At 44.4% G+C, this 17,471-nt stretch overlaps 1 protein-coding gene across 1 annotated transcript in view; it reads left to right on the top strand.

Moving 5' to 3' along the window:
• Positions 1-11,449, top strand: part of ptgfrnb (prostaglandin F2 receptor inhibitor b) — a 34,885-nt gene extending 23,436 nt beyond the window's left edge. The window contains exons 12-15 of the mRNA XM_031851958.1: positions 7,565-7,751; positions 7,876-7,994; positions 8,094-8,144; positions 8,821-11,449. Of these exons, the coding sequence (XP_031707818.1) occupies positions 7,565-7,751; positions 7,876-7,994; positions 8,094-8,144; positions 8,821-8,933 (470 nt within the window). The 3' untranslated portion in view covers positions 8,934-11,449. The remainder of the gene's footprint in view (positions 1-7,564; positions 7,752-7,875; positions 7,995-8,093; positions 8,145-8,820) is intronic.
• The last annotated feature ends 6,022 nt before the right edge of the window (positions 11,450-17,471 follow it).

Here is a 17,471-nt window from a genome sequence, read left to right as displayed (position 1 = left end):
TGTGTGTGTGTGTGTGTGTGTGTGTGTGTGTGTGTGTGTGTGTGTGTTTGAGACCTTACATGAACCCGGATTAGAGAGACTCGCCTGTGTACCACTTCCAGTCCCTCCCCTCTAGCAGCGAGGCCTGCAGATAGAGCGGCTGGACTTTGGGTCATCGGGTTAATCCACATGCCACACATCTTGAACTGCTTTCATTTTTACAACCTCTACTACTCAACTCCTCTCTTGTCCTTTCCGTGTCGTGTAAACCGCCTGCTCTTCAACGTTTCTGTTGGTCTCTGGCGAGTCAATCATCATCGTCACACATGATTCTTTCAAGGACCTTTTGGAAATAAATATATAACAGGAAACGTGCTTTTTTTCAAACCTGCCAGCGGGTTAAATCGTCAGTTTATTGTTTCAGCATTTGCGTATTGCTGGCTGTAATGAAGATTGTAGCTTTGCGAGACTGTAGTTTCAGACTTTTAAACTTGTTTACATTAAGCTGCGCTTATCAGTTTCTCTCATTGACACCTCCAGACTGTAGCTAGTAGGTAATCCGGCGCGGTGTTTTTGCCTGAGAGAGCTCCAGACATGATCAGTGGCTTGCTATTCACTTTCCGACTTCAGTCGCTTCTTTCATCACTTCCTGTCTGGAGATTTGAGAGCAGAATTGAACGTGCGTAACTATGTCAAATCCATCTCATTTAGTGAGGACTGCTTCCCTAGTTTGTGATCACTGCCGTCTTTGTTGTTGTCAGGTTTGAGCTGATTCCCTCCTCAGTTTCTACAACCATCGATACTGTATCGGCATGCTTTGTGCTCGTCTGGCTCCTTCTGTCTCTTTGACCCCGTGTCGTTTCGCCGTGACGTGTTATCTCGGCGTGCTGCAGCGTGCGGACACACGGCATCCATCACCGGCGGAATGACTGGCATGTCATGGCAGCGTGCGCTTGTGAGATGCTGCATACTTTGAAATCAGTGGTAGTGAGATGACATCACCAGAAGAGATATTATTCCCTACTGTTTTGAAGCACTGAAGCCGTGACAGTTTGGGTTTCTTCTGCATATTGCCGGGGGTTTTTTTTCTCTTTCTGCTGAGAATTCTTTTGTTAGAATAACTGCATACTCCTCTGATCCTCCTTGGAGAAAATAAAGCTTTGTACCTCACTGGTTCACACACAGACACTCCCTTTATGCCAGTAAAATAAGGCACAGTCACTCACCATGATTTAATTTAGATTTAGTTGTTTTAAGGGACTAATCAAGTAAACTAAACCTTTGTGTTCACAAATGACAATCTGTAATCTTAAGCTTTCTGTTTTAAAACTATTCTGTATCAGTAATGTTTGTTATATATGTACTTGAAAAGCATCTCTAAATGAACACACATGTGCACATGTTAGAAACCTGAGATATTCGGTTCACTGTCATAGAGAAGTAAAGAAACCAGAAAATATTCACTTTTAGGAAACTGGAGTTGTGAATGTTTTCTTTTCTTAAATAAATACTCCAACAGATTGATCATCAAAAAATACTTCAATTAATCATTGCAGCTCTACTTAAGGGATAATTGCAAACATGATCAAAGCGATTACCATTTCATCAATATTTAATGACTTAATTGACTGACTTATAAAAGTCTGACGTTTTCTTGCAGAGCAGCACGTGTTGCTGCCGATCAAAATCAAGCTGAGCCTTACAGCTGCACCGATCGCTAGTTTTCTGTTATCGAATGTGTGCTAGAGACCCAACTCTGCCGTTCCCCTCAGCTCTGAGGAACGCTTTAGCTCCTTGTAGCTCGTTGTTCTGGTGTTACGGCACATTTCACTTGCTCTCGGCGTTGTTTCCAGCTGCAGCAGGCAGATGTGTTCAGTACAAGGGCCTCTTCTAAACCGACTGTACGCTACCTGCCCAGCATCTAACAGCAGATGGATGAACTTAGCGACTAGCTGTTGAACACAGTGGAGCATCTAAAGAGTCACTGCAGGTCAGGTGACCACAAACACGACTCCAAAGGAACGATATCGCTGCTGTACCTGATTGGCTTGAAGCTGAACATCTTTTTTTTTTTTATATGGACCTTGTTCAATCCTCGCTGTTTCTTTCAGGCACGCTTTCTCACCTGTAAGTACGTCGTTCAGTAATGGCTGCAATTAGCACCCATGCATTTTAATGAGTGCAGAACCAGTTCTAGTGAAGGGATTTTTGCCAAGCACCTGGCAACCTGAACCATATTTAAAAATAACTGTGTGTGGTAAGTTTAATGACACATCCTTCTGTCCTCTTTTGGCTCCTCTACTCCTCATGTCCTCCTCTCCTCCCTCACTCTCTCTCTACTCGCACCAAATTACCCAGCTGTCTTTGCAGGGCCGACAGGCAGCCGTTAATTAGCCAATCTCACGCTCCGTTAGCCGGCTGGGGAGACGGAACGAGGTAGAGGAAGAAAAGGCGGTGAGATGGAGAGAAGGTGGGAGTGAATAGGGGAGAAGTGGAGGGAGCTAAACAGATTGTTAAAGTGAGCGAGAGTGGAAGAGAGTGAATGGAGGAGGCAGCAAATGGAGGAAGAGTGGCTCGGAAACAGCATGCAAAGTTTCCTAAAGAGAGCCGGCGAGGAAGAATGGGAAGAGCTGTTGAACGGAGAGGATGGACACTGGTGAGGGGATGAGAGCAGAAAGACGTAATGATTCTCACTCCATTAATTGTTTCTGGTGAACTTATTTTAAAATGGTTCCAGTTGGAGCCACCAGTGTCCCCAGTCTATAAAGCAGCTTTAATAACGCTGGAAGTTGAGTTGTGAACGGTTAGAAATGCAGATGAGGCCTCTTTTGTCATGAATGGAAAAGCTCTCGGTGCAAACTAGCTTTCATGCTATTTACGTTTCGGTTCCATTCTCTCACTATCTATTCATCTGTTGTCAAAAAGTGTCTTTCTAGTGTTCAGTGGCAAGGAATCAAAACTACCACTTCTTTTCAGCTGCTCGGCAGAAGCGAAAGAAGAGTCTCGACTGAAAAACATCAAACGCCGTCTCACTCTGGATGTTTATGGTTAAAAAAAAAAAAAAAGTAGAGCAAATGGTGGCGATCCAAACATAAAAGAGAGAGCTGGGAGAGGAAAGGACGGTAAAACACAAATTGAAAATGTTGAGCTAAACAGCAGAGCGGTGCCATAATTTTCACTCCATTAGGTCTTCCAGTTAAACAGGAATGGGAGCGAACATGCAGCTTTAAAGGAATCCTCCAAAATGGCCAATTTCCGCAGGGTTTTTTTTTCGAAAAGTTTTCTTCCGTTTAGGTTTACAGTGGAAGTCAATGGGGACATTCAACAGGAGAAACCACACGTGTGTCACAAGGTCCGAGGACAGGCGTCGATTGATTTAGGTGCCAAATATAAACAGCAGTTTGTATTTGACTTAAGCTGCTTTTGTACCAGATATCACAAAGAGATGGAAGTTAGATGTTTACTAATATGTACATCTTCACTTGCAGTTTGAAACCTTGTGCGTTGGAAATGTATTTGACTTGTTTTCTAGTCAAATGCTTGTGTTCTGTGCTTGTGTGAGCCAAAAAAAAAGAAGTAAATCAGGAGTAATCATTACATTAAGAAGAGTCGATGAATTGCTGAGAATTAAAACCAAAAATCGGATAAATCGTTTATTTAAAGGCTTACAAGTTAAAGATGGTGTTGCTGTAGTTTTTAATTCATAGATATTAGAGATAGATCCGTTAATTCCACACTGGGAAAGACGGAAACAACATTTGAACTAATGCAAACCCGCAAATTCACGTTGTGTATTCAGAATGCGTCTGCATTAAACACGGCGAATATCACATGAAATTTGCACTCATTTGCTGGAGGTCTTATTCAGCATTCAGCGAGTCAGACGGGGACTTTGCTTCCCAGCGACTTTGTTTCTGTGAGGCTAAATAGTGTTTTTATAGTGTTTAGTATTCCACTCTACCAGGGTTGTCCTGCTTTATGGAGCAGAGAACACACACAGTTTCATTAGAAGCTCTGCTGGTAATTGTCAGTCTTGTGTGTGTGTGTGTGTGTGTTTCAGGCAGTTGTAAATCCTGGACTCTCCTCCAGGGATTAATCCAGAGAAATCCAATCAGACTGTCTTCATTTCCACAGACAGCCATTTTAGTTTTATTAGCCCAGACAGGAGCCAGATATTCTATTAGAGATGTACTGTAGCTCCGCCTCAGCTGTCCGACCACCAGGGTCTTCCTCCCTCCCTGCTTATTGAAGCTCAAACAGTGCGACTAGTAATGAAGCTAACAAAGTTGTGAACGTGCGACTGCTCGGCTCATTACGCCCACCAAAAACTTTTGACAGTGTTCCTACTCATTGAACGTCACCATCGCTGTGTGCCGTTTCACCAAACGTAGTCTAGAAGTCTGGTGATATTATAGATATTTTTTCTGATGTATCTTCATCCTCCTCCAGCTTTGTTTATCCTCACACACCGCACAAGTCTCTCGCAAGCTCTGTTGGATTTTCTTAGCTCGGCATGCCGTCTGACCTCGGCTGAAGGCTGACGCGGTCCGTGTTTCAAGACCGGTCTCGACGGACCCCCTCGCACTGAGGCCAGGACCAGCAGGCTCCGTCTCCACCGGGGACAGACGAGGGGCCATTTGTAAATATTTTGTTTGCATGCACATGAATTGTGGAAATAGCCGGCTTATCAAAGAGTCAGAGAGTTCATATAGAGGAGGGGGGAAGAGGTCCGTATGGTCTGCATTGAGCAGAGGAACAGCTGTGGGCAAGAGGCTGTTTGTCAGCCTGCAGGTGGGGGATCAGATACTCCTCTAGCAGCACTTCCCATGAAGAGGGGGGGGCAGGGGTGTCTCTGCCGATACTACGAGCTCTCCAAAGATGTGCTGGCACTGCTGAGGGCCCCTTTGCTGTTGATTTCTGGCTCCGCGATAAACAAAATAATCCAAAATAATCCTCCTCAGTATTTTCAAATCCCCTTCCGTCATCCTCGGTCTCCGTCCTCGCCGCCGTCAAGAACAAAGAAAGTAAAGGGTGGAAGCTAACTGTGAGAAAGCAGAGGCTGTCTAATTATAGCTCCGTTCCTCGAAAAATATGGGTGTCGTCTCCGAAACAAGCAGCCAGAGTTCATGCGTCAGTCCTGCAGAATTATGCAAAACGCGTCTTTGATCATTAACGGCGATGTCGGACACTAACCTGGTGTTATCGGAACGTCGGAGAAGCGCATCTCTCTTTGACTGTCAGCTCGGCAGATTTTAAATGTGATTATATAAGAATATAGTCACAGTGATTATATAAGGCATTAAAACTGTTGTCATACATCCTGACATCAGAAGTAAATATATTGAAATGTGTTGCGCTCACAATAAGGAGTTATTTTTACCTGCTTGTAAACAAATAAAATGAAAATACAAAGTTACCAACAATGGGGAAAACGTCTAATTTATGCTCTATCGGTTATGATAACTGGGAGCGTGGCACTGCTACGAGAACAGGTTGTAAACAAGCCAACGGTTGAAGATAATCGGCTTTATTTAGAGGTGAAACTGACAGTGAGAGCACCTCAAATGTTCACTCATAATCCCTGAATGCACAGGAACACTTTGCACGCAGTAGTAGTCAAAGCAGAAGCAGGAAGTCGGTTCCTTTTATCATGCGTTTACAACACAATGTTTAATTCTAGATTCATTTTCCGTCGACCAATCGATTGATGGTTGCAGCTCCAGACTTTAGAAACAATGCAGCATTCATTATAAATCATGCAGCATGCAATACTATCAATAACATCATATTTTATTTACTAAATGGACATATTACATTGTACATAATAAGGAAATAATGTGCTAAAATGAACATTTTGAGTGACAACCTACCAGTCGTGGGGTTTGGCGTAATGAAAGCGTGGCCAGCAGGCAGGAGGATATCCGTCTCTCGAGTCCGGACAAAGTTTCCCGATAAAGATCAATATAAAGAGACCACGGGACACTGAAGTAAAACCAAGGCCGGCGTTATTGCTGCTGCTGCTGCTCATGCTACTACTGGTTTTTAATGATGTAGCACTTGAATATTAAAACCATTAGGGAAGAGAGGAATTGAGATGTGATTCATTACTCTGCTGTGGGTGAGTTCACTCCGCTCCCCTCTTCATTATACTCTCTTCTTCCTCATGTCTCCATCTCTCATTCTTTCCTTTTTTTTTTTTTTTTTTTTTTTTTTTTTTTTTTTTTTTTTTTTTTTTGCCGTAATTGCTTTTCATCATCGTTTGTCTTTTTTTCCCTCCGCGTTGTCGTTCTCTTTATTATAATTTCTTTCATCTGTATCCTCTATTTGTCTCGTAAATGTCAGAGGATGACTCAGGCTGCATGGGGTTTTTGTGTGTGTGTGTGTGTGTGTGTGTGTGTGTGGGAGGTACAGTGCTAATCGTCCCTCTCTCCCTGACAGACTAATGACTAGTTTGTGCTTCTCTGTCTGTCTCTCCTGCTCCCTGTCTCTCTCTCTCTCTCTACATGTCTTGCTCTTGGAAATAATTAGCTCACTCACCCCCTTTCCAAAGATTACATCTATTATCACAATTTCCCCCTTGTCCCTGTTTTCTTTCTTTTGTCATCACTATCCTCCTTTATCTGTCACATGTCCATCTTCTTTTTTTTTTTTTATCTTCTTCGATTGGAGAAGGAACAGCAGTTGGCGCGTGTGTGTGTGTGTGTGTGTGTTATCATCATAGCCATCATAGAGGAATTGGGGCTGCATTGTACTGAACATCCAAAGATAACGCTCTCTCCGTGTCGTAATAAGCGCAGCAACGCGTCTCCGTAAATACTGGAGGTAGAGTCGCATTAAAAAACGTCACAATGCAGCACAAATCATTCTGTGTGAAACAACACTAACTGCAGGCTAAAGTAAATGTTAGCTTCGTGACTTAAAGACTTTTCGCCTCTTCAGCGGTGATGTCATCCTGCACATGTGGGAGCAACTCAAAAGTCCAACCGATTTATAAAAAAGAAGTTATCACAACCCTTTCACCAGTCGGCCTCTCTCTCTAACTGCTCCGTCAAATGAAGCTGCCCTCCTCTCCATGACTAACTGCCCTGTGGTTTACCTTGCATTGCATTAAGGAAGTGATGTCATGCAACATTAAAAGGGGAAATGTGTCTTTTAATGTTTGCTTTTTAACCGAGGTGGTTGTCCTTCGTGATGGTGCTGATGCTCTGAGCTGAATGTGACGTCTTAATCCACTCCTAGCTTTGAGCTGGAGTAGTTTTATAAGTGCTATTATTGTTGCAAACAACACAACCGCTTTCCCTTTTTTCCTACTGCTAGCGTCAAATTTAGCGACTTATTCTCTTCTGCCAACAGCTCGGCATCTCTCCCTCGCTGCCACCGACACGACCACTAAGCTTTATGCAAATGTGTGCGCAATGGCCAATCTAAACGCTGATGGTGTTCCATAGCTGTCACATTGTGCAATCAATATTTACTTCATAATGATATGTTTTTAATCACTTTTAAGCTTTGGAAATTGGTTGAAAACACGCATGCAACACGCATCACAGCTTCACTTGAACCCCTCTTCCTCTCTCTCTCTCAGACGACCTGGCGTACGAGGTGCGTTGGTTTTTCACCAGGCTGCGCGGCGGAGAGACGACGATCCAGCTGGCCAGCGTCGACCGCTTCGGTGTTGTGAGGAAAGACGCTCGCAACTCGTCCAGCGACGTTTCGGTGGAGCGCAAAGACACGCACACCTACACGTTGAACATCCACGGCACTCAGGACAGGTGAGTGTGCTCGTGGGTAAACGGGCGGCGGGTCGTCGGCGAACACGCCGCAGAGCTCTTACTGTGTGTGTGTGTGTGTGTGTGTGTGTGTGTGTGTGTGTGTGTGTGTGTGTGTGGTCTCCAGTGACAGTGGGGAGTATCACTGCGTCGCCACGCCCTGGTACCTGTCGGCCTCCACGGGAGCCTGGACTCAAGCCGGAGAGCTGACGTCATCTCGAGTCTTCCTTACAGTCCGGTTCGCCGGTGAGATAACGGACTCGTTTTTACAACAGAACTAATATCAGTTGTTACGTTATCTGCTCCTATTAAACAACACATCGGTCTTTCTCTGTCCCTCTGCAGTGTGGGAGTCCCTGAAGCTGCCTCTCTTATATGGAGTCGCAGCCTCAATAGGTAACCATCCTGCGTTTCATGTTTATTTTCTTATTGGCACTACTGAACCCACCAACATCCGGTTTGTCGCTGTTCTGCTCAACGAAATGTCGAGTTAGACGACCGAAAAGTTTAAATGCAGCTTCCAGCCAACAGCAAAATGTCACAGAAGATGTGTAAAATGTTTTTTTGTTTTTTTTGTTCACTTGGCTCACTGACGCTGATAGACGAGCTGACGGTACAGTGGTCACGCTTATTTAGGACACATGTCTGAGAGCTGGCACTGTCGGTGCACAGTGGAATTAAATAAGACAAGAACCTGAATTTGTTTCGGCTTAAAATAGCCAATAACAATCAATAAAAGATGCCTTAACTGGCACTGCAAAAGCGCTGGGGACGTCCCCAGTTGCTATTCATAAGGACGGTCTTAGAGGCAGCTGTAGTTGATGTCGGAGTCGTTCCGGTGCTGTAATGGCCTCTAATATTGATTCTAGTGCCACCTTTACCGTGTGGGGGAAGTTGTAGCAGCTGTAACTATGTCTTGACTGGGCGGATGGGTAATGCTTATGGTAATGGCAGTAGAAGAAGTAAACGCACTATTGAAAGGTTACAGATGAGCAGTAGCATCAGGAGAGGAACTAGTGGTGTAGGTAACATGGTGTCCCCTCCGTTGTTAACCTTGTCCCGTGTCCCCCAGGTGTGGGCCTCTTCTCTCTGGTCCTGGGTCTGGTTTGCGCCCAGTGCTGCTGCCGCAACACCACCCACACTCCGCGCTCGCGCAACAAACTGATGGACCTGGAGATGGACTGACAAACACTTTCCCCCGCACCCACCCACTGCAGCGCTCACAGGAAACACCAGGCACACGGCAGACACACGCCCATAGACGATTTCTGGGACACCCAGTTGTTTCCGTGCGACGGATGTTGGGAATAAAAAAAAAAAACGCAGGGTTTCCTCAGCTCTGCAGTGGAGGAGCAGGGGATTTTTTTACAAGCACCAATGGGACTTCAATTTCTATGAAGATCCATTGAAATAATAACTAAAACCATAGCACTACAGGACACTCCGAGGAGTTTAATTTTTGAGGAACAGGAGGCTTCTGAGACATCACTGCCGCTTGGGAATAAAGGACCACTAAACAGATCTGCTGCCTCTGTAACCACTAGGGATAACACATGGATGGACTACTTTTTGTTTTCTTCCGATGCCAAGCGCTTCCTGCAAAGAACAACCAGATGAAGGGCACACCAGCGTAACCCCGCTGAGTTTCCGTTGTTTCAGGAAGCACGGAAAATTCAAAGGGGGTTTGGGTTCGGGGTTGGAGAGGCGTGCATCTGCACCGCCAACGTCTCCCCGTTGAATCAGCAGCCTGAGCCTTATCTCTGTCGTGGAGTGAACGCCGCGTTCATACGGGCCGCTGAAGTCCCAGAAAACGAAAAGTGGTATCGCACGACCACCCCAGAGTATACCCTCCTTTACCTAAAGGACCAGATTTATTCTCAGCTCTAGTTTTTTGCAAATTAAGAGATTTTAAAATGACATTTCTAAGCTTTACAAGGAGATATGCAGTCAGTGTGTTTGTGTGTGAGATATACTCTACGTGGTGCCAATGTTTGAACTAACCGAGGTGTGCTTGGTTGGTATCGCCAGATCAACACTTGAACAGCCACTCAAAGTGGTGACAGCAAGCACTCTTCTTTTCTAGATATTCAGAAATGTATCCTGCTGTTGTTTTACCAGAGTCTCGTGTGTGTGTGTGTGTGTGTGTGAGTGATGTGCTGCAGTATGTGAGACAAAGAGTTGCATGTACTGTTTTATGATGACATCATGAGCAACACGAGCCTTTTTCCCGGGTCACGTTTTTCTGACATTAATATCCCGATTTTTAAACCTGTGAGCGACATGACTTCCACGTTTTAACAGGAAAATCATGCATGTTTCTCAGTTTTTAAACGTTGTGGCAAATGGGTTTATGTGCCAAGATGAGACGATCTGTATCAATAACAAGTCTGTGCATAAAAGTATGAAGCTCCAGTCAGGATGTGGTTAGCCTAGCTTAGCATAACGACTGGAAGTGGGGGGGAAACAGCTAGCCTAGCTCTGTTAAAAGTGAATAAGAACTCTCCTCTTCCAGTCTTTATGCTAAGCTAAGCTAACCATGTTCTGACTAGACGCACAGACATGAGATTGATCTTCTTATCTAACTCTAAAACAGGAAGTAAATAAGCTTATTTACCAAAACGTTGAACTGTTCTTTTAAACATGACTTCGATGAGTTTTTTTTTTTGGTAAATCCTTCTGTTGTCACTTTTTGGTTTCGCGAGGCTCTCGCTGGCAAACAAGCAGTTCTCAAGAAATGTCAGACTGTTCCTCAAACTAGCTAGAAACGTAACCAGAAAGCGATCCAACACGCAAGAAGTTTGGTCTCGACTCACAGCTGTAGAACAAAAACATCACCAGCTGATTTGTGAAAGAAGCTTTTTGCACCAGACACGTTCCCGCAGACATCTTTTTGAGTTTCTGTGGTGTTTCTACAGCAAATGGATGAATCGTTGTGTCACGTTGGCTGCTGTGTGAACGCCACTCTCGCAGTTCCACCAACAAGTTTCTGTCCAAACCCAGTGGGATCCACACAGACCTGTTTGTGAGACGATGTGCCAGGCTGCGTTTCCTCCTTCCCCTGACTGGGCAAGAAGAGGCCTTTTTGTTTTGCGTTTTTTTTTTTTTAAATAGTTTTTAGGCATTTTAAGCAGCGATCCGAACTTCATGAGCAATATCGGGCTGTAGTCAGGTCACAGCGCGCGTGAAGCTGCACTCGGGACATAAAACGGGTGTTTTCTGATCGGATGTTACAAACGAACGATGTCTCCTCCTTAGAACTTTAACTTATTATCCAATCAGAACACAAGGCCCGAATCCATCAACATCTCTGACTGATGTTTATGTAACACCATCGGCTAACACGTGGCCGTCCTGCTATAACTAAAGCAAAAGCCACTCATAGAAATATCGTTGTGTGTGTTTCGACTTGATTGATGGTGACGGTTGCTTCAGAAACTTCCAATACGTCTCCATAAAACCCACTCCACAGTATTCCAGATGGGTTTCGGCACCATCATGAACACACGTTCACCGTGCAGGAGTGAACGACAGGGCTCCGTACCAAATGCTCTTAACAGGAAACGACACACGCGTAGCATCGATACCACTGAACATGCCACTGCAAGCTTCCTCCAGTGTCCTTTTCATTTTGGCATTTTGTCGCAACCAGTATGATGAATCATGTTGTTGGTTTTTTTTTTAATAAATAGATTTGTAAGATGTATGAATTCACTGGTTCTGATTTAATTGTGTTTTTATGACGATGAGATGTTGATATTTTACCGATAAGCGGAAATCTTAAAAAATGCTTGCAGCAGAGATTTAGAGACGGTAGAAAAACTGTTTCTGTCACTGCCAGAGACATTTGTCCAGGAATGAAAGCAGATTTGAACCTTTCCCACTGAAGACGCAAGTCAGGTGTTAGTGGGTGTTGGTGGGTTTTTTGTCCAGTGGGAAAGGGGCTTTAGTAAAGGCCGCTGGTTAATTAAATACAGGAGGTGCTATCACTGCAGAATCATTTTACATTTTAAACCAAATATGTACACAAAGCCAACTCCAAGGATATACTGCTCTGTTTTGAATTCTTCCTGCAACCCACAGAGCAGCAACAGCTCTGATTGTTATCACTAAGCTATTAGCCTGTAGTGGGGGTTTCTTATGACCACGCTGCTTCAGCCAAAGCAACATTTACGTGTTTTGGTTTCACGTGTTTCTGCTGCTTACAAGTTATTGTCTGAATAACTCCGGTAGCTATTTCCTCGTGGCCCAGGCTCGCCCACATTTGCCCTCTTTCTGTTGAATTCATTTTTTTCCCCTCCAACAGGATCTGATGTAGTTGTGATCAGAGTTCTTGCTGTGCGACTTGTGACAAATGTGGGCCAATTTGGTTTTTCTTCTCCGTCTCTGGGCAAGCCATCAATCAGGTTTTCCTATGCTTGCAAACAACTTCAAAAACTTCTATCAGAATAAATGTTTTCTAATTCGACATTGGACCGCAGCTATATCTCTTCCTCTTCCCCTCCGTGTCTTTAATACTGTGTCACCCATCCCCTTGTTAGTCTTAAGGGATTTATTTTCTGCCTGTTTATAGTCTTTCTCTCTCTGTGTGTTTGTCACCACTCTCTCACTCCATCTCTTCTTCTATGATTCTCTTTAGCTTCCCGTCGCCACACTCGTCTCTCTTTCACTCTTCATTAGAAATGCAGATGAGTAGAAACCTCGGTCGCTCTCTTTGGTTTTGATTTTTTTCTTCTACACCTCTTAAACAACACTCCATCCTCTTCCTCTCCATCACTCTCTCATTCTCTCATCTCCACATGAGATGGAGATGAGAGAAAAGAAAGATCCGGTGTCGACTGGCTCGGGTCTGTGGCTCTTCTAACTTGCGCTCGTTCTCTCTCTCTCTCTCTCAGGGTCCATTTGACCCAGTTTCCTCGTCTCTGTGTATGTGTGCGTTCGTGGCCTCGTCACAACATTGTCTTCCTTAATTGACTCGGTGGTGTGCGTGTGATTTAAAAACAACCAGCACGGGATATTTTCTGTTTGCCACCGTTCACCCCTGCTGTGTCGAAGATGACAAATTCCGTGGCGTTGCCCACCGGCTCCGACTTGTCTCAGCTTGAGGGTTGCTCCACATAACAAAAGAATTTCAGATGGAAAAATTTAGCAGTGCAAGGAGGCAAGCAGCCTGTTTGTCCCCAGAGTGTACCAGAGGCGACACGTTTTCTCGTATTCATTGTAATCGAGGCTGATGTTTACAGCAGCTCCAAACAGCCAACATCCTCGGCTCCATCGCACCAGTCTGCTGTCTGCTTCTAGCACGTTTAAACGCCGTAGTTTGCTGTGTTTTTCTACCCCCCCCCCCCCCCCCAAAATAATCCTTGGATTGGATACAAGCAGTTTATTAAACCGATTTGTCTCCTGATGTGCCAATGCTCCAAAAAAAAAGGAAAAGCAAATGACTCGATTTTCATCCAAAAAACTTTAACTTGTGATGTATTTTATCCAATTTTCACTCCATTTTTATAGAAATGGTACTCCAGAGATATACAGTGGTGTTGCACTTCCATAAAGCTGGCAGAATTACGAGAGAATGGGGTCATTATTGCAGCTACGATTGCATGATTCCTCACTGGCTTCCCACAGGTGAGCATTCAAATGAGTTTCCTGCAGGATTCAACTCCAAAAACCTTCTGAAAAATGTCTTCTTTCTATCTTGATATGCTACTTTGAATAATACATATTCATTTGAATTGATTCCGGTATTTCCTTCAGAGCAGGTTGCTTTAAAATCAGTCTTGACGGAGCAGCACGATTGGCCCGAGGTGAGATCTCACTGACGGGGTCCATGTGGCCGGGTCACTCATCACCAGCAGCAGGAGGTCCACTTCAATTAACTTCCAACTCCGGCAGCGGTGGATCTGTCGCTGTTCTTTCTCACACCAACGCTCACTTCTTCCTAAACCCCTTACAGGTGCTTCTGCACCATCCGCTCTGGCTCTGACCGGTATAGCCTCGGTTTACCCACAATGCTCCACTGTGGCTCCGAGGCACAAGGAGCCACGCTTTCATAAGGTGTGTGTCTAGTCTGGCTCTTATTGAACTATTTCCGGAGTAACTAAACATATAAACAATTAGAGTTCAGCACCGGTAGATGTATATCATGTTTCTGCTTTGCAGGCCTGAGTTAATTTAATCAGTTCTTGCTGTAAAAAAGGGCCCAAAACAAACAGTAATCCAACACCGGGTCCCTAAATATTTAGAGCCAGGAAACCCCTCCCTTTACTTTATTAAAGTACTGTCGGTACAACTTTGAGGTATTGAGTGTTTCCATTTTATTCTAATTCCACTCAACAATTCAGAGGCAAATATTGTACTTTTACTCCTTTGTTTAGATTAATAATAACAAATATCATCAATTTATACATTCTGAAGAATTATCATGATAAGAGAAGACTATTGATTCCCTGAGGTTGCGAATCACAATCTACCCAGCAGCATGTTGATGCACACATTAATGCATTAATAACATTAGTAACAGAGTGTTCCTACACTGTGGTATTACTATTTATAAGTAATACTACATTACATACACATTAGTATATATAAGTAAAAGAGCGAAGGATTTCTTCCTCCTCTGGTGTGCGTGTGTGTGTGCTCGCAGGAATGCAGTGATGACGCGTCAACACCTTCCCCTCACCATGGAAACTATGTCAACACATGGGTGGGGGATGGAGAGAGAGATTGTATATGAGGAGGGGGAGGGGGCAGTGTTTGTGATTTATTATTAGGAAGAAGATATTTGACCTCACTTCTCCATAAATCTCTCTTGTGTGCTTTCGTTCTCTCTCTCTCACACACAGATACGTCAGATCATTTTCAGAGCCCCTTTCATGTTCTGTAGACTTTCGCTCAGTTGATTTCTGAAATGTTCAAACACGGACACATTATGAGGGGAACGCTCAGGGAAGGACGAACAGTTAGACCGACCTGCAGGACCAGGATTGTGCTTTTATTACAAATCAGATGAGGCCCAGTCCGCCTCTGAAATGATGCAGACGAGCCCTCGGCCGTATTAGCTTCTAATGAGAAACCTTTTAGTGTGTAAATAGAGTTTATTCAGATCAGACTAAAACAACAGATCCTGGATCCACGTGGCCTCTTGTTTCCACATGCACAATTTTCAGTATTGCGTTAGAAAAGCTGTATGGAAACGGCACCATTTGATAAAACCTTGTCAATTGCGCGGAAATATTCTTTTACGGTTGCTTGAGATGGTTTTAGAACACTTAACTCAGGTGTCTGAACAGTTCTCCGAGACATGTATTTATATTGCCTTTGTCTTCGGACAGCATGGCAAATATCAGCTGAAAAGGACTGGGAGATGGTCAAGGAGACTTGTTACAACCTGTACTTCTTCTTCTACTCTTACGTTTACTGGCGGTTTACGCTTGACTGTACTCCCTGTGGAGGAAGGGCAGAGGTAGCACAACCAACATTTAGCATAGCACGGTAACGTTATTGGGCTTTCGATGCTCCACCTGCAGCGGTGCCACCCTGCAGACAAACCGGTCCTGCAGCACGACTTGTCCTTGTATGGTGCCGTGTCTTAAACATGGCAGCGCTCCAGCTCTGCAGCCGGCACACATCCACACAATGCAAACACCTCCAAGTATACACAGATGACTGGTACTGTAGGTATGACTCCACGTTATTGTCTTTTGCAGCTGTGGAATGAATACGTGACGTTAGTGTATTATTAGCACTGATGTGTTGGAGTGTAAGCATTTATCCCTGACATATAACTCTCATTGGTAGACGTACACTAATACTAGAAGGCGCCATGTTTGATTTAGGCCCTGCGGACTCGGTTGTCGAAAATGGTGTTTTCGCAGCTCTTAAAATATGCAGAAATGGTGATGATGACTCCAGACACACTCACTAACAATGTGTATTGACATCATAGCTGTAATTCTAAGGCTGCAGGGATCTGAGCTAATGCGCCACGAGGGAGCATTAAAGCAAAAAAGGGATAAGGGAAGTCAGAGTGGCTGCGACATGTCCGCGTTTGAAGCCGTGAAGACGCTGCAAGCGTCGTCGCCCCCCCCCCGATCTCCCTTTTTCACGCTTTCGACACTGTTGAGTTTGTGTTTTCGGGCATCTTGATTTCCAGGAGTTATTTCAAAATATGAGCCCGTTACTCCCGTTTTTTCAGATTGCCTCCGAGCGGCCATGTCAGTTTACTAAGTTATAAACTTCCTCATGAGACTCGACTCGACCTTGTAACCCTCGATCACTTTAAAGGGCTCACAAGTCGGACTCAACCGGGATCGTTTCACAGGGGATTGTGAAAGAAAGCCAAAACTTTACTAAATACACAACAAGATGAACAGTAACTTTTACTTTGTCTCGCTGTTGCGCGAGCACAACCTGCAAAGTGAGTTAAGAGACTAATAAAGTGATAAAAGTGATAAAAGCAACACTCTCTCTGGCCCAGCAGCTCACACACTGCCATCAATCGCTGCGAACACTGTGGTTGCACGTGATAGGATTGTGAGCGTGTGAGAGCGCTGCAGGGCTCGCTAATTTATTTGTGCAAAAATGAGTGTGGATATGACCGTGTGTTACGGCATGTTACCATGGCTGCAGCTGCAGCAGTGTTAAGTCGAGGGGAGCGGCGGCTGCGAGCTGTGGCGCACAATGGCGTCCGCTGAAAGACTCGAAACAAACGGTCAAATGTGATGCGTGGCCTTGTGTGACACAGATCTGCTGCTAAACTAAATTATTGGCCCTGATTTAGCTCCATTGGGCTGTTACCTACAATTAAACAAATTCACTTTATTCAATTTATCTATTTATTTATTTATTTTTCTGGCAAAGAACAAAAGGAGACAAAAAAACATCACTTTTAATACTTCACAACAATTCTATCCTCCGCTGAATGTTGCTCGGCCACTTCCTTCATCCGCTCCAGTTTGCACCTCCCAGAGCAGTGCTCATGTATTACACACACAGAGTGTCAGATCCCATCATTATCATGCTGACCCTTCATTATTCTGGCTGTAATGATGCTCTGTGGGTGCTCATATCCAGCCTGAGGCCAACTTACATTAACCTCTTCTCCACGGAGAGTTTGATTCTCTCAACAACTTCTTTTGTACTCCGGTCACTAGTGCCTGCAGACCTTCAAACACAGACCCAGTATCCTCAGAGCATGCAGCGCTCAACCAGCGATGATGAACCAGTCTCGGATGCCTTTTTTTCATGTGTTTGCAGCCCCTCTCTTGTGTTTTCTGATCCTTCAAAGCTCTGAGATACATTTGGCCATTTTAAGCAGTGCAGCTTTTCTGTCATTTTGCATGCATAAAAGTGCAGAATAGACACTATACCTGACCCGGTAACACGACATGTCAGAGGAGGACACGAGTTTTAGGATTAATCATCTGGAAATCCTAAAAAATGTAAAGGCAAGACATCCAATATTTGGCATGTTAACAATACACAAAACTAGTTGCTGAGTGTAAAACGCAAACCTTGAAAATATCTTGTTTTTAAAAATAAACTTGATAGAAACGCTGTGCGGTGATCTGCTGGCTGCAAGTGATCAAGGGCAGCATCTTGGAGAATTTCTTTCTTTTGGGTCCTCCGCTTCAGAATAGAAGTCAAACTGTGCCTCGGGTTTATAAGGTCTCCTTCCCTTACTGTGCTCCCTCCTGTCCTCCTGGGTCGGCTCCTCCGACACAG

The sequence above is a fragment of the Anarrhichthys ocellatus genome, unplaced genomic scaffold (assembly GCF_004355925.1).
Source record: "Anarrhichthys ocellatus isolate YVR2014 unplaced genomic scaffold, GSC_Weel_1.0 scaffold12, whole genome shotgun sequence".
NCBI lineage: Eukaryota > Metazoa > Chordata > Actinopteri > Perciformes > Anarhichadidae > Anarrhichthys > Anarrhichthys ocellatus.
Note: the sequence above shows the minus strand (reverse complement) of the source record. Positions and strands in the feature narration are given on the sequence as shown.